This window comes from Galeopterus variegatus, unplaced genomic scaffold, assembly GCF_000696425.1.
Source record: "Galeopterus variegatus unplaced genomic scaffold, G_variegatus-3.0.2 Scaffold10, whole genome shotgun sequence".
Lineage (NCBI taxonomy): Eukaryota > Metazoa > Chordata > Mammalia > Dermoptera > Cynocephalidae > Galeopterus > Galeopterus variegatus.
Genome location: NW_007726121.1, coordinates 682,116 through 706,111, shown reverse-complemented (window position 1 = coordinate 706,111; position 23,996 = coordinate 682,116). Strand labels below are relative to the sequence as shown.

Genomic DNA, 23,996 nt, shown 5'->3' with positions numbered 1-23,996 from the left:
GCCCCATTGGGTTATACTCTTCCTCAGGGGAGACATGGGTACAAGAGAGCCTAAGCCAGTCTACAAGACGGCAGTTAGAGCTTCTGTTCAAACTTGGCAAACATCATATTCATTCACATGCTATTGGCCAAAGCATGTCCCTTATCCAATTCCCACACCATTGATGCAAGAAATATAGCCATCCCACAGGTATTTGTGGGTAGAAAGAGATGCACAAGCAAGTCACATGACAATGGTCTGGGTAATATAATTCTATTGCACAGAGTAGAAAATAGTTGAGAAAAATAATACAATATTCCACAGATTTAAAGAAAATAAATAAAACTTTTATTATTTCTAAGACATATGATTGTATTCGTAGAAAATCCAACAAAATCTATATATAAAATATTAAAATTAATAAAAATTTAGCAAGGTTGATGGAAAAAAACAATGAATTGCAAAAATCAATTGTATTTCTATAAAAGAGCAACAAATGTTTATAAAATATCTGTAAAAGAGTACCCTATACAAAAAAGTTAATAAATAATGAGCAAGATTTCTATGAAAAAACATAAAACCTTATTAACAGAAACTTTAAAAGACCTAAATATATGGGGAGATACCATATTTATAGATTGGAAGACCCCCTATGTTCAAAACATGTATCAATTCAATGAAACCTCAAACAATATTCCAATGGGCTTTTTGTGAAAATTGACAAAATTATTCTAAAATTTATCTGAAAACACAAAAGGCTAAGTTAAAGCAAGATAACTTTGGTGAAGAAGAACAAACTGGGACAAGTTTGTTTACAAGATTTATAAAATTATAGTAATAAAAAGAATGTGGTATTTGCACAAATACGTAAATGGACTAATGAGACAGAATTGAGAACCCTGAAACAGACAAAAACATGCATAAAGGATTCTACGATTTATACAATCTTAGCAATGGAAATCATTCTTTTAAGTAAATAATGGTGAAACAACCTGATTTCCATACAGGAAAAAATGAAATTGTAGCTCTACCTCACATGGTCACAAAAATTAATCCCAGGTAGATTATAGACCTAAGTGTGAAAGAAAGAAACAGTAAAGCTTTCAGATGATGAAAGATTTTCTTTATGCTCCCATGACCAGAAAATATTTCTTAATACATAAGAAGCACTAGCCATAAAGGGAAAGATGAATAAATTTGGCTTCCAAAATTAAGAATTTATGTTCATTAGAAGACATATTAAGAGAGTAAAATGGTAAGGCACAGAATGGGAGAAGATAGGTGAAAAATATAATTGATGAAGGGGTCTTTTTCAGACCACAGAAATAATTACTACAAAGCCACAAGAAAAAGTAAGGCAATCCAATAAATATGTGCAAATGATTTAACAGAAATTTCACAGAAGACTACATCCACTTAGCCAACACATTAAAAGTCACTTAACCTTAATAGTAATTATGTAATTGCAAATTAAAACCATTAGATACCTCTACACACCCATCATATTAGTTAAAATTTAAAAGTCTGAAAATATTAATTGTTGGTGATAATATGGGACAGTGAGAAATCGCATATCCTGAATGGGTGTAGAGTGAGGAGTTGTTAATTGGTACAGAAAACATTTTGGAAAAGAATTTGGAATAATCCAATAAAATTGGAAATATCCTACAACCTAACAAACCCAGACCTAGATATATGTGCCTTACAGAAATATGAGTTTATGTCCACCAGAATCCATATGCAAGAGTGCTCGTAGCAGCATTCCTCATAGCCAAAACTAGAAACAACACAAATGTTGATCAACAATATAAGGAGTTAAGTAAATTATAGTATATTCACACAATGGAATATTATACAGCTATGTTAATGAATATTCTACAACTAATACAACAATGTGCATAAAATTCACTCTTATTGTGTTGAGAAAAAGCAGCCAGACACAAAATAACACATACTACAGTTCCATTTACATAAACTTCAAAAACAGGCAAAACTAAATTATGTTATTTAGGAGCGCACTTGGGTGGTAAAACTACAAAGCAGATCAAGGAAGTCAAAAGAGACTCTTGATAGAGAGAGCTATATCCAAGGAAGAGTATGTGGGGGACTTCTGGGTGTTAACAATGTTTTATTTCTTGACCTGAGGAATTAGATGGGAATTGTTTTACAATCATTTTTAGCTGTTCGTTTATGTTATATGTGATTTGTGAGTTTTAATTCACAATAAAAATGTAAAGATAAGTTCTCTGTTTATTCAAAATACAGAGTCTTTAGTCAAAAAATTAGGTTTGAATCTGGGCTGTAAAACCTTCGGCACAACTAATAACTTCTCTGAGCTTCCATTTTGCCATCTGTAAACTGGGGATAATTATTATATCTATTCACTCCAAAGTGTCAAACAAGATCTTGGATAAGAGTACATACTGTAGACTTTAAAGCACAATGCAGATCAGCTGCTGTTATTTTCTATTTTCTGAGCCTACAGCAGGTTAAAGAAAAAGAGAAAAGAAAATGAGGTCGGGGATATTAAGGCAAACATATTCACAGCATCTTTTAAACATCAAAGTTAAAATTAAAAATAAAAAAAAAAGATAGTCAAAGATCTGAAAAAGCAGAGCTTGGAACAATTCAGGGGATGGACAAACACAGCTCTTAGTATATCAGTATCCCAAGGGCATCACCATATGACAGCAGAGCACAGAGATGAGAATTCCTTATGATTACCCAGGACCAGTAAAAAACATATCAGTTATGTTTAATATAGTCCCCTAAAAGAACTAGAAAATGTATTATAAATGTTTCCACCCAAATGGATATTTTTTTTTTTTTTTTTTTGCCATTTAAAGGTAAAACTCTTATCTGTTAAACACACACATACATGGAAAAAGTTATATTAAAAAATTAAAATATTAATTAAAAAGCTACCTTTCACTTAATGCTCTACCATGTGTTGGGCATAGCTCTAGACACTATTTAGATATTATTTTATTTTATTTTTAAGATAATCCTGCTAACTATGTTCTTTTGCTATCTCCATTTGACAAATGAAGAAACAGGTTTAGAGAGTTTCAATGATTTTCCTATACTTTAGGGAGAGATAGAGATGGGATTTGAACCCAAATATAATTCATTCCAAATCCTGGGCTCCTTCTACTGCCATGAAAGCTCCCTTTCATTACTTAAAGATAGTAGATAACATAATGGAGCATATATTTATTTGGCCAGTTACAGAGCCAGGTGCTTTCACGTATTAATTCATTTAACTATATGCAGCAATATGATCACACAAGTTTTTTACTAATCATGTTAAAGTTTTCACTTCTGAAACCATTGATTCTTTTGTTACTTGTAGATATGTTATTATCATTTTTATGTGAGCCACACAAGGCATTTTTTCCAGGTAATTTAGAATCCCAGTTTATTGTCTCCATAGGTATGTCAATCAGCACTTATATATATATTTTTATATATTTCCAGTTATTGATAAAACAATTTAAAATTCTATTGGGATAAAGTTTTAAACTACGTTCAAAAATACTTTTGAGATTTTTGAAGAATGTAACTATCTCTCAATTTGAATTTTATATCCTAAATACTGCCACTTTAAAACAGTGAATGTAGAAATATATTTCTTGATGATCTCTAAATTTGTCACTTAAAACATCCCTGAAGATAAAATCTTAAAATGTATTTTCAACAATCAATATTTAGTTAATCACAATGTCTTAATCTGAGAATAATTTCATTAAACAGTTTTTAGGGAATCTGAACAATGAATATCTTAAAAATCATCTGGTCTAACCCTAGGTCACCTTCCCATATTTGTATTTGCTTCATATATCTCTTACTATTGTGTACTGAGTGGAGGAGGCAATGGTTTTTCTAGATTTACCCTTTAATGCTTTACCCCAAAACATTGCTTCTGATTAGCAACATAAAATTATAATTCTGTAATTTCATCATATTATTTTAAATAACAGCTAGCCAACTGACAGAAAACACATAACTGAATCTCAACAAGAAGGAAAAGATAGATTCTAAAAACTACAGACCAGTAGGCTTAACATTAGTGCCCAACAAAATTCTCAAGTTGATTATTAAAAACTTGTAAAAACGTAAAAATTTCCAGGGGTGTTCATTAGCAGCCATCATAGATTCACTAAAAACAAGTCATGTTGAACAAACCCCATTTCTTTGTCTGATAGATTACTGTGCAGGACTATTACAGATATGGTGGTCTTTTAACAAATCATTCAAAATTTCATGTTAGGGGCCTTGTCTGTATAATAATCTAAAGTTCCTTTTGGCATTAAAATCCCATGGTTTCACCTGGTAGACATAAAGATGAACTTTTGCTGAATGATAAAGGATTCATAATCTGATATACAAGTTTTCCTAAAAAGTGTTCATTAAAGAATCTTTATGAATCTGAACAAAAATTTCAAGAGGTAAAAGATTGATTCCATCTTTTTTCTTTTTTTTTTTTTTCTGGTGGCTGTCTGTTATGTGGATCCAAACCTTGATCTTAGTATTATAAGGCTGTGCTCTAACCAACTGAGCCAATCGCAATCAGCTGATTACCTTATCCATCTTTTACTTTATCCCTTCCAATATTTTATTGAGTGTAGACCAAGATATAGAAGGATCTTTAATTTGCACATGACACAATCCTAATAAGGATAGCTAATATGTGAGATAACAAAACCAAGATTTGTATACGTGGGGGGAGGGGAGGTCCATAGGCTGAAACCAAGGTTAAAAAATCATAAAACATTTTACAAACAAATATGGGTTCAAAGATAAATCATACTATATTCATGGTACATCCTTAAGATGAATAGTGTGCAAACTTTAAAAAATATATAAGAAGAGTTTGTAATGACATACGGAAATCATAAAATGGTAAATTTAAAAAGCGACACATAAAATTGCTTAGAAAGTATTATCACAGTTATATTTACAGATATTTAAAAGCAAAGAAAAAAATGCAGAGAAAATCACCTAAATATTAAATGTGAGTGGTAGAAATGTTATTTTCCACTTCAATATTGGGAACTGACTCCCAATATTAGCACAGACAACAAGACTTGTGCCCCATCCCACTCTTGTCACATTTCCTCTGGAAGGGGTTTTTGAATGAATTTCAAGGAGAAGAAACAGCTTACAAGGAATGTGATTCTAGAGGAGACTCTACAGGTCAGGAATAAAAGTTGAAATGTTTCGGAAAGACCCACAGGGGCTCTTGTATTAAGGAGAGAGATTTTTTCAACAGTGATGACTAGGCTCCAGAAGAACTGCTAGAATACAAAGCAAGAAAACAGAATTTTAGGGTGAAGAAGAGGGCAATTATGATGACAAGTGAGTGGTAGTAGGGACACTAGTGATAGTAACGTATGAGTAGGGCTGCAGGGGCCATGCTCATACATTACTGTTTAAAAACCCCATATTGGGAAGTGCACGCTGTATAAAATTGACATTTAAATAAAACCAAATTAAGACAAACTATAGTAACCTCATAATAAAATAATGGAACAAATATTTATTATAATAATTAACATTTACTGAGTATTACTATATGTCAGGCACTATGATGAGTGTTTTTACACATTATGTCATTTAATTCTCATAACATTACTGTCAGGTAAGGTCTAATGCTACCTTCATTTTCCTAAAGGGAAGCCAGAGTCTCAGAGATAATGTGGGATTTAAGATCACTTACTAGGTGGAAGGGTTGAGATACAAACCCAACTTTGCCTAACTTTCAGCTCATTCAATTAACCTCTATGCTAGTTTGTCAAAGCTTCCACATTTACGCCCAAAGGTTTGTCACAAATAGCATAATAACTTAACGTGCATATCAAAATATTTACTGGTGGAGCTTCTTTGGATTTATTTTTAAAACAAACCAAAAATGAGATCTATCATTTAAAATAATCATTGTTTATAGTTTTGTTGGACATTTCTGATTTCAGCTTCTCCTACCACCAGCATCATTGATTGTACACATATATTACTCAAGGATAAAATCTAGTTCACTTTACAAGCTCTGCAGTTGCTCTCAGAGAGAACTAAAGAATATTCAGCATTGTCCCATGACCATATCTCCCAATTTGAGGAAACTACAGCCAGTCAATTTGTTGAACATTAAAAACTACCTTTCAACACTCAGTATTGTCTATAAATCATTTCACTCCTTCTATGCCCCTCAACTTTTGACAAAGCATTTTACTGTAAACAAACTTGGGGCCCACTCTGTCATTATTCCCACTAGGAAAATATACTGTTTCCTCTCTGTGAAACTAGAACAGAAGGTCTAAGAGAAAGGAGGTTATTAAGCATTCTACTGAGTTTTTATCCCCAACAAAAACTAAGATAGAGGTCAATGAATAAGTATGTGCAGACTGGAACTTGAATCCTCTAGGGTGACTGTAGGCTAATTAATAATTAATGCCAGAGCCATAGTGTTTGAAATGCAGATGTGATAACTAGAGGCCTGGCAGAGCTGTTCAGAGGAAGCAGATTTAGAAGCTATAGGGAATAGGCACTCCCTTGCCGGCTGGCTTAAAGAGCAGCCTGGGTGCAAAGCAGGGCCTATGGTTTAGATTATATTCCCCTCAGCTGTTAATTACCTGAACCTACTTTGAAGTTCTTCTCTTTTTATCCTCTGCATGAAAAGAGATTGGTTCAGCCAAGGGACTTGGAGAAATGATCAAATACACAGGATGGAGGGAAGGGGGGTGGGAATAGAACTTCAGATATAAGAAGATAACGAAGAAAAACACAAAGTAGAACATACAAGAACATACATTATTAGGAAATGTCGAATCGTGGTTCATTGTTTCAAGCACATTGTTTCTTTCAGTTATTCTAGTGAAGTTGATTTTAAGTAAATGTGTAACCTTTCTCTGAATAGGTATAACAAAGCATTTCTATCTGTATTACTATATAAAGATTTGACAAGAGACTACCACAGGTGCTTTGTAATGCCATTTTTAACTTAATAAAGTCACTTAAACCTCTTCATATTTGAAGCCAAGTAGTGATAAGGGTAAAATTACTAGAATCATCCACAAACTGTTTCTGTATAACTTGTTTGTGTTCAAATCATTCATTCTCAGAACAGAAATAGAAAGTGCCATTGCTCAATGGCGGAAGATATGGGACATTAGAAAATTGTTGAAATGGATTGCAGTTGAAAGAAATCTGAAAATAAATGATGGTAGGTATAACTGCATTAAAAATCACCCTGTTTTGTTTTCAGGATATGTGTGTGTACGCACAAAATTTAAAGCAGCATGGCCAATAGCTCTCTTGCAAATGGATTACATGCCTGGATTGGATCTAAATGCTGAGGTTTTTTGTTGTGTGTGTGTGTGTGTGTGTGTGTTTAATGTTACCTTTAGTCTAGCTACTCTGGGTAAAGCTTTTCCCTAAGACACATGCTACTCTCACATGAACAGAATTCTTTTGGTACAAGAGCATGCAGTCATAAAATAGCTGTTTTTCAACTGTATCTCTGTGTCTTTTTGACAGGATAATGGTACTGATATCACCATCAAAGAAAAATGTGTACCTACATTAAAATTGACATGTGCTGATGCAGTAAGGTGACATCAAATGTACACAACCAAATGAGTGGGTGATGATCATTCAGCTCAGACACAGCGCATAGACCTCCATGGTGTAATCTGGTTTTGGACTTCTATTTTGTCTACTGTTCATTTCTATTAAAAGGGCACTTTTGTGAGCAAGGTCCTTAAAATTTAAGTGAGAATGAAATACTAGAAATTTTCTCATTCAGATCTACTATTCAAAATGCCAAATTCAAAAAAAATAGGACTGCATCATTGAACAATTTAAATTTCCTTAAGCAAGAAAATAATCATGCAACTAAAAGTCATCTATCAAAGGCAAAATACACTGGGGATTTTTACTATTCATGTGCAACACAGGTTTCCCACTTGTTTTTATTCTAAGAACATATGTATATCAACACTAAAATTGTACCAAAAAACCCAGCAACAATAAAAAAACAAGCAAACAAATCCATCTCCATGCATACAATTTCAACAGTAACACTGACATGAGGCAAGAGGACCAAGTCACAGAAAGCAGAGTCTACTTTCATGCTAATTTTATCATCATCAATCAGCTATCTGTGCAGTATTATACTGCTAGAGTCCAGAGTGTTGATGATAACGTAGCATTTTCTCCAGGCCTGAAACATACATTGTATGTTGAGTTCCCTGCTATTAAGAAAAGGGGGAAAGAGAACTGCTTGAAAAGTGTAAGCAGAAAGCCAGACATAAGATTTGAAAAATCAACCACTTAGATTAGCACCTAAGATGTTCATGGCCATAGTCCTTTCCTCCACGGGCATTCATGACTATTAACATGTCGTGGATACTCTCAATTTTAAAACAGAAACACAGGAAAAAATCACATTTCCTACAATGGAACAGCAGATGCCTTTCAAAGTTGAGGTCTAAACTTAAATTACTCTTCCTTAATACCAAATGAAACTACATTTGAGATGGACCACATTCAGACTTCATTTACAGGTGCTTTTAGTTTTGTTTTTGTTATATTAACAATATGCTAACAAATAAATTTACTTATAATTTTTTTTTTATTTTTGCATTTTTAGTGCTCCCATCACTTGGCCAAATCTAATTTGAGGGAAAAGATATATGAAAACATGATCTCCAGATAGATTTCAGTGCAAACAAGTTTTAGCTTAGAGAAAAGCAGAGATATAAATTATAAAGCAGTGCAATGGTGTCACAGCAAGCATTTGGTTAAACTTTCCACTTTATTTCAACTCGTATGATTACATCTCTACTTCTCTCATTCCCATATGACTGTCTCTTCTGCTAACAATTGCATATTTTGTAAAGACTTATTCATTTTCTTAAAGCACATTTTTAAAAGTTTTCATGTAATCTAGTGGCACAATTTGGTATTAATCTCAAGCAATTAATATATTTTAAAAGTAATGTAAAAAAATTAACTCTGTATAGCAACTAATATTTAAGCCAGGGAACCCTGAAGCCATAATTTATGTTTTTCATGCTAATTTGGAACAACTAAAAAAATCTGCTCTATGTCAACTATTTTAAGTGTTTTTCCCTGTTGATGTGTTTTCCACAGCACATTTTCAATCATGTGTTCATATTGTAAAAATGCTTGTGAGTAGAAGTTCCTATATACCTCCACAATATTCTGCCTCTCTCCACTGTAATCTAAAATGTAGCTAGATTATCTACTTTGTTTTGTATCCTTTTTACCTGCAGCTACAGGGAAACTGAAATGAAGTTCTCAGCTCTTTATTAGTAAAAGCACCAGAAAAGTAAATAGATTTCAACAGAAATGTTTTTCTGCCTCCAGTATGACTGATGTATGTTGCATAAGTTATGCTCTGCAAAGCGGAGGAAGACTTCTTTACCCTGCAAAAGGAAAAGTAAAACAATGAAAAAGGATTTAAATGAAATTATAACATTAAAATAGTTTTATATTAAATCCTGCTAATTTTCTAGGTGAAGGCTGTGAAGTGAATGTGAGGAAACATTAAAAGGGAATTGAATTTGCATTCCTTATGCTACAGGCACATGTTTACATGACCTTTAAAACAGAATTAAAGCTGTATCATCAGCAGCTGAAGGCAATTCACATTACTAAGGCAATCAAATCAGAATGCTAAACTATCTATAAAACATAAATTAAACTGATGCAGAATCATCTTAATTCACTAGGTTTACTTGCTATCTACTTGTACACTACTAGTCATTTCAAAGAAGTTTGCAGATCTTCCAAATGAGAAATACCACCAATGAATCTGAAAAGTGTCCAGTTATAAGAATGTAAGCTAGAAACACTTTAACATATCTTTCTCAACAAATCTCCCTCATTTATCAGAATTAGCTTATTTCATGAACATTATTAACTTTCCACAATCACCTCCATAAGTAAGCATCATCCCAAGAAAATATTGTGCTTTCTGTTATGCTGTACATGGCAGAGATTTTATTTCCAAACAAGTATTTGGGAAAATTAATAATACATGTTAACGGCTAGTAAAAGTTAACTGAACTCCTTTTACTCTAAACTGCATCGTATTATTCCCCAACACCCCACACACATTCTGATAACTATATTCTGATTTTCTTTCATAGCCTGTACAGATATCCATTCTTTTAAAATATGGTAGGAAGGGTTATTAAATAGAGTTTAAAATCTAATTGTCTGGGATGAGACTTACTCTAAAGATTAAAAGAAAAGAGTAAATATATTTAAAATGTAAGTCATCACCTCACTGAAGTGTTTTTAGAAAGCTTGGTATTTTACTACTACAAACTTCCATTTGTAGTAGTAAAATCTCAGGGAAAAAAAAAAAAACATTCTTTCCTGAAGTGGTTCTATTTGTGTGTTCTGACTTAATTTCCTTCTTTTTAGAAAATTCTGCAGACTCCTTGATAATATTGAAAACATGCAGAATATGTTTGAAAATGCAGTGCTTCTACTCTGAGGAGTAAAAAGGGAGGAGGGGTGAGGACTCAAATGCTTCTCTCCATCACTAATGTGGGTGTTTGTATAGGACAAATCTCAGTTCTTTACAAAGCTGTCAACTGGCTATTAAAAGAAAACCAAGCCTGCATAACTTTAAGACTCAGCTTCTGCAGAGCTGAGATCCATACTCGAAGTTGAGATCACTATTGAAGGCAGTTTATACTCAAACAGGTTTGTTCTCCAATATGCAAAGTTTCAACCCTGTAAACTCACATACACATACACACACACATGTACACACACAAAGGTGTGTGTGATCCATCCTGTTTAAGGGAGGCAGAAGGGGGCATACTGAACGCATGCATCAAGCACCTGGGGAAATATTGTATTTAAAGGTAAAATTGAGAGTACATGTGATTGAACTATAGTTTAACTGCAAACAGGAATCCCCATCTCTCTCCAAACGTAGCAGTAAGAACAGGATAAATGTAGAAAAGAAAAAGCCTCATTCTCACTATCATTTGAATAAGTAAAAGAAATATTTAGGGTGTACAAGAGAAATTTGAGTGTTGATATTTAAATTGCCTTAAATGTCTTTCCTTAAAAGCCTAAGGTTTCTCTTGCTCCTGTCAATTGATAAAAACAAGAAATTTGCTCTTTTTAAGGGAATTGGTCAGTTTTAAATCTTGCTGCCTTCAATATGACCTGAGTAAACATCTTAGTTCCTCAACAAAATATTTTATGGCAAACATCACCCCAACACACACAAGGAGAATCAGAGGAGTGCTGCACTCCTGAGCACACCTCCCAAGACGCGGAGGTGTCACTGGGGCAGGGCTGTGATGACACAGAGATTTTGTCAGTGAAAGGGGCTGGGCCTTACTTCCTGAGAAAGCACTACCTTGAGCGCCTTATCTTAATGTGGACCTAGAGAGCGAGACATTGGGCTCAGGAATGTTCAAGGGGCAGAAAGGGCCTTGGGAGAAGGGGCTCCCCAGACGAAGGGCAGAGGTTGCCCAGGGACAAGAATGCTCAGACGGGCTTACAAGGCCCAGGGCTATCCCAAAAGACAGCAGCTTGCCGCTGAGGGAAAAAACCTGGGCTAGCAAAAGTCACTTTGGTGTTGGCGCTTCTGGATCCCCGTCCCCTCCCACCACTTCCAAACAGGGAAAAATCTACCTCGCCCCCATCGTTGAGATACCGCTCCAAATAGAAGACGAGAGGCTAGGGGGTGAAGGGCAATGAGGTCCAGGAGGCTGCCAAAACAAGCCCCTCTAGCCAGCTGTCCTGTTGTTTTAATAGGATCCATTTGACCCAAAGAATTGGCATCTATCGAATTATCTTAAGTCACGATCTCTCAGTCAAACGCTCCCATCCCACTCTCACCCCACCCCCACCCCCACCCCCAGTCCTGGTCAAACCACCTCTATTCATTATGTGTCCAGGAGGCTGGGGTCAGGTCCCGCTGCTCCGCTTCATCCAGGCATTTTAACCAGGCTCCCCCCAGGAGGTGCGGGGTCCTGTCGCTACTCAGATCGCGCCCCCTCCTGTCAAGGCCTTGTCTGGGGCTTTGGGAGCAGCTCCTTGATTCTCTCTGGCTTTGGCCCTAGGCAGATTGGAGCGATTGGAGTTGGGTTCGCGATAACACAAGAATTGGGAGCGGGCTGACAGTGGAGTCGAGGCAGGGGAGCCAGGAGGAGATCCACCGAGAGCAAAGGCCTGGCGAGGGGCTGGGTCCTTCTGCTGGCCTCCTGAACTCTTGTACCTTGAAAAGAAACTCCAAAACGTTCTTGGATATGAAATGTACCTGCACGTGCGCACACACATGATGGCCCGACTGATTTATCCACAGGCAGCTGGAAACTGAAATACCAGATCGAGTAACAGATCTTCTTCTCCAATGAGGGGCGCCAAATAGATTCCCCAAATCCAAAGTCGGGCAAAGTGCAAGACATGTCAGCCCAGAGAAATGTTGCAGGAAAGGGAGATTTTAGGAATACTCAGGAAGCCAATATCCCTCCCCCAAGAAGAAAGAACTAACAGAACATCCCAACAGAGGAAGCATTAATATTTTTGTTAAAAATGGTTTTCTAAAACGTCCCTACAAGGAGGAATTTTCCCCAGACTTTCTCTCTCTCATGTTACATATATATGTAAATTTTTGTTACGATCTTCTGCCTCTTTCTCTACCTTTTCCTTCCCGGAAAATAATAATAATAATAATAGAAAATTTTAAATAATGACAGCAGATTAAGTCTGGTAGTTTGCTTATTTTCAAATGTGATATGTGTAGTCTCTTGCTCACTGTGAAACTCCGAAGTGGTAACGTGAGCCCAGGTCACTCAACAATTACTTAGTAAAAATCTTTTCCTAGAAGGAGTCCATATTTCAATCTATAATCAAGCTTCTCCTAGTCCCATAACATAACCACTCCTGGACGCGGAATGCTATCCATTTCAGATAAATACGTTTTATTAACGGGGGATGGGGCAGGGGTACAGGAACACACGATCTCAGTTATGAATGAAGTCCAAGCATTCGTACAATTTTGCACGTTAAAACCTTAATCCGTCCGTTTAGAAAGAAGGTAATTACAATTTGGGGCGGCTCTGTTAACTACTAAAGTGACTTATAAAAAGCGTCTAATGTTCAACTAGATGACTTATTGATGCCTCGAATACCGACTGCAGAGTTTAAAGTAATAGATCATCTCTACATGCCTTCTGATCGATCATTCAGCTAGAACTATGTTTTCTAGCCTTTAAATACCTCCACTATTTCTGACTTTAAGAAAACAATAAAAATAAAAACCTCCACTGACGTTTAAATTTGAAAACATTCTGAAACTCCACTTAAAAAACATAGAGGGGCATTTCCACATGTTTGATTATTTTGTAAAACCGTCATCTAGGTTCCTCAAAGCTAGGTTCCATCTGCAGTGCAAAACAAGTGACTAGCAAGTGCCCACAATGATTCCTAAACACCCCAAATCATGGTTCCAGAAAAAAACTGATAGCCATGCTGAGTACTACACAATAGCTCTGTCTCCTTAGAGCTCTTTCCCTGGGACCCTGTAAGATCAGGGTTCACCCACTGACAATGGCAATGGCAAGGGAAGAGGTGACCCTAGAAGAGAAACTGAGACTGGGTCAACTCGACCTGGCCAATGCAGCTGTGGAAGCAAGCATCCTTTTTCTCGGTAGTGAGGGTCTCTATTGTCTCTGCCTGTCCTCTAACCATCCTGTCGGCGGTCCCAGGCACACAATGCCTCAGCACTTCCCTACCGACATTCCATTTTGCTTGCAAATGACCAGTGTTCTCGCAAATTGAGGTATTTGTATTAAATATTACATGATGCGTATTTTTTAAGTTACCCTGTTTCTGCTGCAGCATTTGCTGTGTGTTATCACCCCTCCTCTCTCCATTTTCCCTTTTCTCTAAAGACCTTTTCCTCATGTTCAAGAAAAGCCAACATAGACCTAAAGAAAATGAACTAATTGAGCTTGAGTCGGCATTGGCCAATGCCTGTTAATAGCATTTAAATTCTTTAAAAAACATTATCCCCAAGAATATAATGAGCACTTCCCCTCCCCTCCCCACTCAGTTTGCAAACAAGGAGAAGGAAGGAAGAAAGGAAGGAAGGAAAAGAGAAGAGAGAAGAAGGAGATTATAAAAGGAACTACAGTGGGCTGGTGCTCTGACGGGCAGCTGTGTCTCACACCGAAAATGTCTCATAAACTCAATGTACAGACACCAGGAAAAAGGCTTCTTTCTCTGCTGCTTTGCGAAGCTATTCAATTGTTTCTCTCCCCTTATGAGCTCCCCAGGTTTGAAAACAAAATGTGCATTTGTCCCTACCAAGCCCAATCTAACTTGTCCTGTTTTCAAAGTGAACTTGTGTTGAAGGTGAAGTTTTCAATCTTGAGGTCACGCCTATGTGCCACGTTCTACTGTCTGGATCTTCATGCTGTATTACACACAATCAAATCTGGCCCTTTGGACTTCTTTCCCGACCCCCACCGCCACCCCCGCCAGCTTCAGTCCCAGACCGCCTTCCTTCCCCCTCCCACAATCTGTACGCATAATGAGAACGCTTCGTAACCTACACTCGAATATGAAATCTGCAAAAGGCGTAATCCACATCGCTGGAGCGCTTTCTGAACGGGCCTGGGGCAAGACTGCCCAGCTGCGGCCATACTCGCATGCTTCCACAGGAGCGCGACCTGAACCACATTAATCTGCTTAATTTCTTTTGTGAGTCCTTGCTTCGAAACAGAGGGGCGCGAGTCTCCGCGAAGACGCTCAGGAGCTGATATCATTAAATCTTATGAGAAAGGGAAGCTACTGCGAACCCCTAAATTACAAGTAAATGAATGAATGTATAAGTAGATCAAACCAATTTGACTTTCTTTTAAAATAAACTAATTGTCCTCTTAGAAACGAAGCAAGGGGGATAGATAAGGTGGAGTGGTGAATTGGGGTGTGAAGGCTACTAAACAAGGAATGAAGATGGTGCCGGCTTCCTTCCTGGCATGGAAATTGAAACCTGTGATGCCTTGCTGAAGATAGGTGCTACAATTACAGTTCGTCCACTTGAAAGCCAGGCTCCTCTTTAGGGCAACTTTTAGCTGCCCCAGCTTGGTAGGTTAGGCAGCTATTGTGATATTATTCAAACCATAGCTGTAGAGGGGGTAGGGGAATCAGATCCGAGGGCCAGGCATGGACTTCAACATCAGGATGAGGAGTACACCAAGGTGTGTATTTAACCAGCTGCCCAAGAGAGAGAAGGTTTGCCAGCGGTAACTTACAGTTTAAGGCAAAATGCAGTCATTAAAAAATAAGTTACCAGCTCTTTGCAACAGTAGCTTCGCATGGACTTATTTTTCTCCCATGTCCAGACGGGGTCGACTATTGAATGAGGCTCTTTTATTTTGCATGGGGCAGGGGATTTGTGACCATGGTCCTCCCTTTTATTCCTCTCTCTATGGAAACCCAGATCATGGGGAGAAATATGCGAAGCTGAATAAAGAGAAACCGCAGAAAGGAGCGCTTGAGAGCGGCATCTGTTACACTTGGGAAGTTAGACTGACAGGAGAGGGCGAAGGAAACCTCTCCAGTAGATTAGTTATAACAGCAAGACGATTTGACTATATGCAGATATTTTCTTCAAAAAACAAAACACCTTACGTGCAAGAGAAGATTGTATCACAGCTGCTAGATGATGTGATTGCACCTGAGTTCAATGGGCAGTATCTACATTCATGTGAACAATTTTTAAAATGACAAAAAGGGAAAAAAGAGAGAAGAAAAAGAAAGACGATGAGGATAGTTTCTGCTCCTGACAAAAGCTATTCTTGTATTAAAGACAGCAAAACAAGAGTGTGAAAAACCTGTCCCTGGGCATAGATTCCTCCTCCTCGCTATTCCCCCCCCCCAACCCTCCCCCGCCTCGGGGCAAATGGTTTGAAACACTTTGGGCGGCTGGCAAAACCGGGTACCAGAGCAGAGGCCATGGGTAAAAGGAAAGTTGATTGTAAAAACTCGGGCAAATCAGAATTGGAAAAGGATCCCCTTCTTCACGCAAAAGCCTTATCAGTTGATGTCTTAACCCCCTGAATGGCCAGACTAAAATTAGCAACTCTCACCCAAATGCAGCTGCGAGATGGGGGTGGGGTACCTAACAACAACAACAACATGGCAATCATCATGATTGTTTTGCACGTAAGGTTTCTTCAACGCCTTTCCCTCTGACCTCTAAATTGACCCGACACAGATTGGCAAACTGATCCTCGAACAAGCAGCTTAACAAAGCACCTGAAAAGTTTTATTTTTGTTTGATTTTTAACAAGTTCTTATTTCTTCAGGAAGCAGAAGTTCAGGCACAAATGAAATTGAATTCTTGTAAAGGAAGATGCACATAGTTGGCAGTAAAGGAAAAAAGGAGAGAGGGTGTGGGAGAGCGTGAGAGAGGGGGGAGGAAAAAATCAATTTCTAGGTTAAAAGCAGATAAGCCCTTACAATAGGACATCGGCAAATGAAGCTACAATTTCAATGAGGGAGCAAAGGGAGGGGAGAAGATGGCAAATGATCCTCTCTGCCAATAATTACTAAGTGTTTTTTTTTTTTTTTTTTTTTAAGAGCGAAAGAAAGAAATAGATTTCAACCAGATGCCAGGTTTTCCTGCCTAATAGACACGTTTACATTGACCAGTAGCAGTTTCTATTGCTCAGTGCTCTCATAAGAAATCACTCATTTCACAGGAAATAAATTGTCTTTAGTTATATAAAGGAATGGCAGAATAAGCTCACCTTGGTTTTATTTTTTCTCTTTTTCTTGCATTTTCTTCAGATCTGTCTTCTTAGAGAAACTAATGCCTTAATGACTTTCTGGTAGCTGCAAGCCTTCTTTTATTTCTGCTAAATATATGAAAATGTATGCAAATTTAAATCAAGCTTAACCTAGGAGCTCTTGCAATATATTTAATGGAATTTCAAACCAATAAGGGAACTCCGATGCCGTCTTCTGTAAGTGCGAATATAATTACGCAGCTAGGTTACCTCCAAAATTAGGCAATGAAAGGTCACTTTTTAGCTTCAGAGATCGTGTCGGGTATCCGGTGTTGCCTTTTCCCAGCTAGAGAAAATCTAAAATCCTTGCATTCCCCCCACTCTGCTTCCAAACAACGCCTTTTGCGTGGGGCTGTCAAGCACAGGGATTGTCCTTACCGAACTTATAAAGGCTTAGAAGGAGTACAAGGCTTTTCTCTCTTCTAACAGAAATGTAAAACAGTCCTGTCTTCCCAAGCTGAAAGCAGATTCAAGCTTGATGAGGTCGGGAGAAAGTGGGGAGGTACTGGATGCCAAAGAACCCGCCGTCTCTCTCTCTGAATTTCTCGGACATGTTAAATGATTCACATATTCTTCGGTTGGGAGAGAGGACAGGGAGTGTTAAAAAGAATTTTCAAAGGGAACAGTATAAAGCGCGGCGTGGTGAACCTTTTCACTACACCTTTTCCTGTGTACCTATTGGGAGTGGGTCCGCTAAGCATGTGTTGTTTGAGTAAGAGCTGCCCGCTTCAGCAAGCAGCGCCTCTAACAGAAATTGTGAGATCTCTGATGGGATCTGACATTGGAACAGTAATAAAGCAGGGCTTCCAATTGACCAGCTGGATTGGGAAGCAAACTTCAAAATAAATGAATTTTGCCAGTATCACGTTAGACTTACTTTCCTAGAATCTTTCAGTTCTTCATGCCCTAAATCAAAATCAAAATTGTTCAGAAGCAATTGGCATCTTTTTTTTTTTTTTTTTTAATGATGCTTTCGGATCTTGGTCAAGTTTCTCATAAATGATAAAAACGAAATAAGTAAAATACATGGAAATAACTTTTGTTGGTATTATGGACTTCAACTTTATTGGCCTAGGGTTCAATCAAAGACATTACTTTGCTCAAAGTTTGTGGCGACGTTTTGTCTTGCAGTCTCAGGCACACAACCAACCCAGAACACCGAGTAAGTCTGAAAAACCCCTATGCACTAAGTTCAAAGCATTTAAACTTGTTTCATCTTCTTCTTTCTCTATTGAGGTTAGTCTAAATAATCTAAAAGGAGTTCTAAAACCCCAGTTGCCGCCTCACTCCTCCCCAACAGCCTCTCCTCTCCCCCCACCCCCGACGCACAAACACATCCGTCTCATCCTTCCCCCTCCATCACAAACACCCACTTAGTCCGGGGTGGGGTTGGGAGAAAGGGTTAACCAAATAAGCCGCCGCCACTGTGTGCTAGGCAGCCAATGGAGCCTAAAGATTGATTCACTTCCTGCTTGAGTCTCACTGAAACTCCCGAGCTTCGCCAGCCTAATTTGGAAAGTGAGCCCGACCTCCTGCGCCTCCATTGGCCGTGCTCACGCCTGGCCAGGCCGAGACGCGCTGCGATTGGCCGCGGCGGGTGCCGGTAACCCGCGCTTGCGGCTTTGGCTCCTCCGTACCGTAGATGTCAAAGGCTGAAGCTGCTCCCTTTGCCACATAACTAGTAGGGGATCCTCACCGACCATGGCCACAGCTGCCTCGAATCCCTACAGCATTCTCAGTTCCAGCTCCCTGGTCCATGCGGACTCTGCGGGCATGCAGCAGGGGAGTCCTTTCCGCAACCCTCAGAAACTTCTCCAAAGTGATTACTTGCAGGGAGTTCCCAGCAATGGGCATCCCCTTGGGCATCACTGGGTGACCAGTCTGAGCGACGGGGGCCCGTGGTCCTCCACTCTGGCCACCAGCCCCCTGGACCAACAGGACGTGAAGCCCGGGCGCGAAGACCTGCAGCTGGGTGCCATCATCCATCACCGCTCACCACACGTAGCCCACCACTCGCCGCACACTAGCCACCCGAACGCATGGGGGGCGAGCCCGGCTCCAAACCCGTCCATCACGTCAAGCGGCCAACCCCTCAATGTGTACTCGCAGCCGGGCTTCACGGTCAGCGGCATGCTGGAGCATGGGGGACTCACTCCACCGCCGGCTGCCGCCTCCGCACAGAGCCTGCACCCGGTGCTCCGGGAGCCTCCGGACCACGGCGAACTGGGTTCGCACCACTGCCAGGACCACTCGGACGAAGAGACACCAACCTCTGATGAGTTGGAACAGTTCGCCAAACAATTCAAACAAAGAAGAATCAAGTTGGGCTTCACGCAGGCCGACGTGGGGCTGGCGCTGGGCACACTGTACGGCAACGTGTTCTCGCAGACCACCATCTGTAGGTTCGAGGCCTTGCAACTGAGCTTCAAGAACATGTGCAAGCTGAAGCCCCTGCTGAACAAGTGGCTGGAGGAGGCGGATTCGTCCACAGGGAGCCCGACCAGCATTGACAAGATCGCCGCGCAGGGCCGCAAGCGCAAGAAGCGAACCTCCATTGAGGTGAGTGTCAAGGGCGTACTGGAGACGCATTTCCTCAAGTGTCCCAAGCCTGCCGCGCAGGAGATCTCCTCGCTGGCAGACAGCCTCCAGTTGGAGAAAGAAGTGGTGCGTGTCTGGTTCTGTAATCGAAGACAAAAAGAGAAAAGAATGACTCCACCAGGGGATCAGCAGCCGCATGAGGTTTATTCGCACACCGTGAAAACAGACACGTCCTGCCACGATCTCTGACTGGAGGAAGCGAGGAGGCGGCCGGCCGCACTGGGAGCAGCGCGGATTTCTCTTTCTCATTCCGACTTCCTTTCACTCCGACATTCTTTATTATTGCTCTCTCTCCTCTCTCTCTCTCTCTCTCTCTCTCTCTCTCTCTCTCTCTCTCTCTCTCTCTCTCTCCAGGGGGTTCTAACTTATATTGAGAAAGAAAACACACTCACACTCGCATTCGGGCTTCTCAACCCTGATACACAGTTGTATTACCCAATCCAGGCGGGGACCTCATATTCCCTGCCGCCCGGGCAACAGTTCTTTCCAACCTTTTTTGCTGATCAGTACATATTGTTTACTCTGAGTAAGGTTTGTTTGGTCGCTCCTCTGTAGGAAGAGCAAGAAGTGGGGTAATGTGAGGGCAGGGTGGGGAGAGGGAGGGAACGGGAAGACAGATGTGTGCCTCTGAATAACCTTTCAGCGCCTTGGTTATAGCAGCTGTATTTCAGGTGAAATCTGTTTTACAATAGACTAGTTTTGCCTTTTTAAAAAACTTCTATAGCGTTTCTAAATGTCTGCGGTGTTTTACTACAAGCTGTACACAATATTTGTGAGATAATTTGTATCTAATCGACCACTCCACATTACTATTGCTATATTATTATTATTCCTTCATTGAGCTGATGGTTTTTTAATTGCTTAGAAAAGGGAGGGGGAGCTGGGAGGAGGGGAGAGATGCCTACTCACTCACCGACCCCCCATCTCAAATCTGTATGAAGAGAGGATATAATGGAGAAAGCTGTTGATGATATTGGTTATATTTTTTTCCGGGGCTGGAGAGAAAAGGATGGACAGAATAGGCAAGCCGATTGGATTTGCTAACTAGCGCAAAGTCTGAGAGGCGATTTCGCAGCTTTCTGACTTGCCTCCTGGAACTGTGGAACCCCCGCCGGCTTCGGTGGCGTAGAGGTGGGTGCTGCAGAAGGATTTGGCGGTGGCGCCTGGCAAAAGACTTGGCCTCAGCGACGCGGAGGGCTCCGCACCTACGGGGGTACCGGATGCCTGTGCGTGGATCTCCGCACAGGTCCCAGCCTCGCCAGGGCAGTAGCCAGCGCGACCCCACCTCGGTCCCCCTAAACGAAAGACTTTTCCTTCACACGTGATTGCTTTCGCTGGAGACCACGACCCGGAGACGCTGGCGACAGACTGGGCCAGCGCCTCTCAGTTTGGTTTACTTCACAGCCCGTTCTCTGAGTGAGAAGCCTTCGGGGAGGGGTTGGTAGGGGATGGGGGACAGGCGCTTTCTACTCGTACAGAACGACAAAGAAATGATTGGCAAAGGTCACAGGGAGTCTGGTCCAGCCGCGTACCACCTCCGCTCCAGTGTATATACCGCTGTCTGTGAGTGGGCTCGTGGGGCGCTGTCTCGGCGTCTTTGACAAGCACAGCTGATGGAAGCCCGCCGCGAGGAGCGACTAGCGAGTGCCTGAGTGGCTGGGTTCCTGCTTTTTTATTTCTTTGTATGTATGTGTCTCTGTGCGTGTGTGCCTGCGTGCGTGTGCAAACGTATGTGTGTAGATAGTTGTGTGTATCGTATTACTATATACAAAAACAAAAACTACAAAAAAAGTCTCGCTAGGCTATGTAGAGATTCCAAAAATATGCAATTGCTGTGGCTTTATTGCTAGCTTTCGTGTCCACACGCCAGGTCCACAGGCGCACCTCATTCCTAACCAGCACACATGTGCAGGGCCGGCCAAGCATCCAACACCCAGCCGCCGCCAGCCCGACCTGGCTGGGAGCTCTGCACTCCCGAGTTGGCCGCCCGGCCCTGCCTCCAGGCGCAGCTGCGGTAGACAAAGCTTCAAACTACCTAAGGACCAGAAAGCCTCGTGCCCCTTGCCGAAGATACGCTAATATGAGCTGCCAGGCCTCTGGTCCACCACACTGTCTCCCCGAGCTGCAGGTCGAAGAGCATGTGTTAATTCAGATCCCCGGCCCTCTTGGCCCTCTTACTTTTTTGTCAAGCCCCTGAATTCTGTTAGTGGTTAGGTTTTAGTTCTGGGATTCTTTTTTTTTTTTTTTTTCCTACATTGAGTTCATGTTTTACAACTATTTGTGGTTTTTTGTTTGTTTCGATTTTTTTTCTTTGCAGTTAAATGCCATGGTTCAAACCTGAGTTAACCCAAATATTTCCGCCGACTTTATAATTGTACAGTTTTGTATATTAAACGTTTTTGGAGTTATTAATTTAAAGAAAGATCATTTAGTTTATTCATTTAGTAACTGATGTATAATAAACGCTATTTTCATTAAGAGTTGCTTTTTCAACTATTTTATTCAAATTGCCTATTGCAGTTGCCAGCAATTATTTATTTTCAGTAAATTTTGCATTGTGTTTAAAAGGAAATTCTTTCAAAGATATGTAGGGTGTCAAAAAGAAAACAATTTGCTGTCATGTTTGATGTGAACAGTTTTAGTCAAGGGGTTTATATTGATGCAATATTTTACTGTTGTAAAAGATTAAAAAGGTTTAAATAAAACATTTTTCCAAAAAAAAAAATCTGTTCTTTTTGGTTTTTTGTTTTTTTGTTTTTTCCTCCTGGCCTTATTGTGTGCTGTGTGAAGTGGAGCAATTAAACAGAGTCACGTTCCGGTTGGGTTGAGCAGCTCATCTGCTTTGAATCAGGTTAGAAATCATTAGTGATTGTTTTGATTCTTGATTTTTTTCCTCTGACTTTTGGCCTTTTCAGCTCAATTCTGAAATACACTTGCACACACAGCGCGGCCTGTTCGCGCGCCCACGCCCGCGCTCACGCAAAACACGTTAGAGAGGTGCAATCTTACTAATGTTTTCTGAAAGGTGTCTCTCTGTCCGGCAGTAGATAGACCCTTCTCAGACCCTGCCCCTCCTGAAATCTGACCCAGACCTTCCTTGTGGCTTTCATCTCCCCTTGCTGCACCCAACCTTCTTCTTCCTCCCCATTCCCCACCGACGCCCTTCGCCCTTCGCTTCGCGTAGTTGAGCCCCCATTCGCCCAATGGAGGATGGGAAGATGATTATATGTAAGAAGTGCTCTCCTTCTTAAGGCTCTCCTTGGGCCCAGAAACCCGGGGTAAACTTTGTTTTGTCCACTAAGGATGAATTCTGTCCGTTCCTATATGAATTTGGGAGGAAGAAAAAAGATCACACGGAGACATATGGGGGGAAAATTTGATTTATTACATTCTTTTTCCAACTCCTACATACAATTTCACCTATATGATTTTATTTCACAAGACTTTCTACAAAGTAAGGGACTATTATCTGCAGTGATGACTGAGGAGTAATTTACCAAATCTGAAGCGATTTGGTAAATTAAGGTTTTGGTTTTAAGGTTTTGTATGTATACTCATGCTTTATCCAGCTTTTTTTGGTAGATGCATATGAAGCAATAAACAAGATGTTTAACTGTAATTTTCCAGCAGTAAAACCCTCAATTCATAGTCTGCAGTAGGTGTTTTTTGGTTAGACAAAGCTAAATTATTTAATCACTTTAATAGGCAATCATTATCACATGTAATGTCCTGCCTTTTTCAGATTGCCTGATCATTTTCAGCTGTATGGGGCACCATACACGTATGACTGTTGTGTATGAAATATGCCAAGTGTTGTATGCATAGTCGTGGGCATATCTATCTTTATCAATAATACTGACTTTTTGGAAATGTATCTGTCAGCACAAAACCTATAATCTTAAATCCGTTGGTTCTCTGTTTATATCAACTAAGTTCCTTCTCTTTCAATATCTTATAAAAAATTGAATTTATTAAAAAGTTATAGTTGTTCTTATTATAAAGTACACAGAAACCAACTTGCAGTGTATCCTGAACTCTTTAATGAAGCCATGTGCAGATATTTTAGGAGATACTTATATAAATATATAGATATGGCATTCACCACTATCAGTATTTCTGCTGATATATATTACTGATACATATATTTTATGCGTATTTATCAGACTTATTTCCTTTACTGCCTCTTTTCTTTCTCCTAAAATATAACCAAGATCCAGTTGGCTTTTATGATGACCTTACCAAACTCTTTGTATTATGAATATAATATTTTTATTAAAAATTAGGGAATGTTGGTGCTTTTCCTTGGGGTTTTCCTTCTCTTGAGGTTGCTGCTACCCTTACTCTCAACCAAGTCCTTGGTAGGAGAAGCAGCTTTGTCCTTGTTTTCTCTCAGGCCTCCACAATAGTGGCTCACTCTCTCATGAAATAAGAATTGGTAGGTTCAAAAGGAACAATAATAATTAATCATATTTAACAGGGTGAAGGCAAAAAGTTTCTTTCCCATCGCCAGATCAGAACAATAGAAAATGCAGAGGTTGTGGAGGGGGTAGGATGCGAAAAAAGTAT

At 39.8% G+C, this 23,996-nt stretch overlaps 1 protein-coding gene across 1 annotated transcript; it reads left to right on the top strand.

Moving 5' to 3' along the window:
- The first annotated feature begins 18,469 nt into the window (after window positions 1-18,469).
- Window positions 18,470-19,766, top strand: POU3F4 (POU class 3 homeobox 4). The gene has a single exon (XM_008585796.1). The coding sequence runs from the start codon at window positions 18,534-18,536 to the stop codon at window positions 19,617-19,619; it is 1,086 nt and encodes a 361-aa protein (XP_008584018.1). The 5' UTR covers window positions 18,470-18,533; the 3' UTR covers window positions 19,620-19,766.
- Window positions 19,767-23,996: the final 4,230 nt, after the last annotated feature.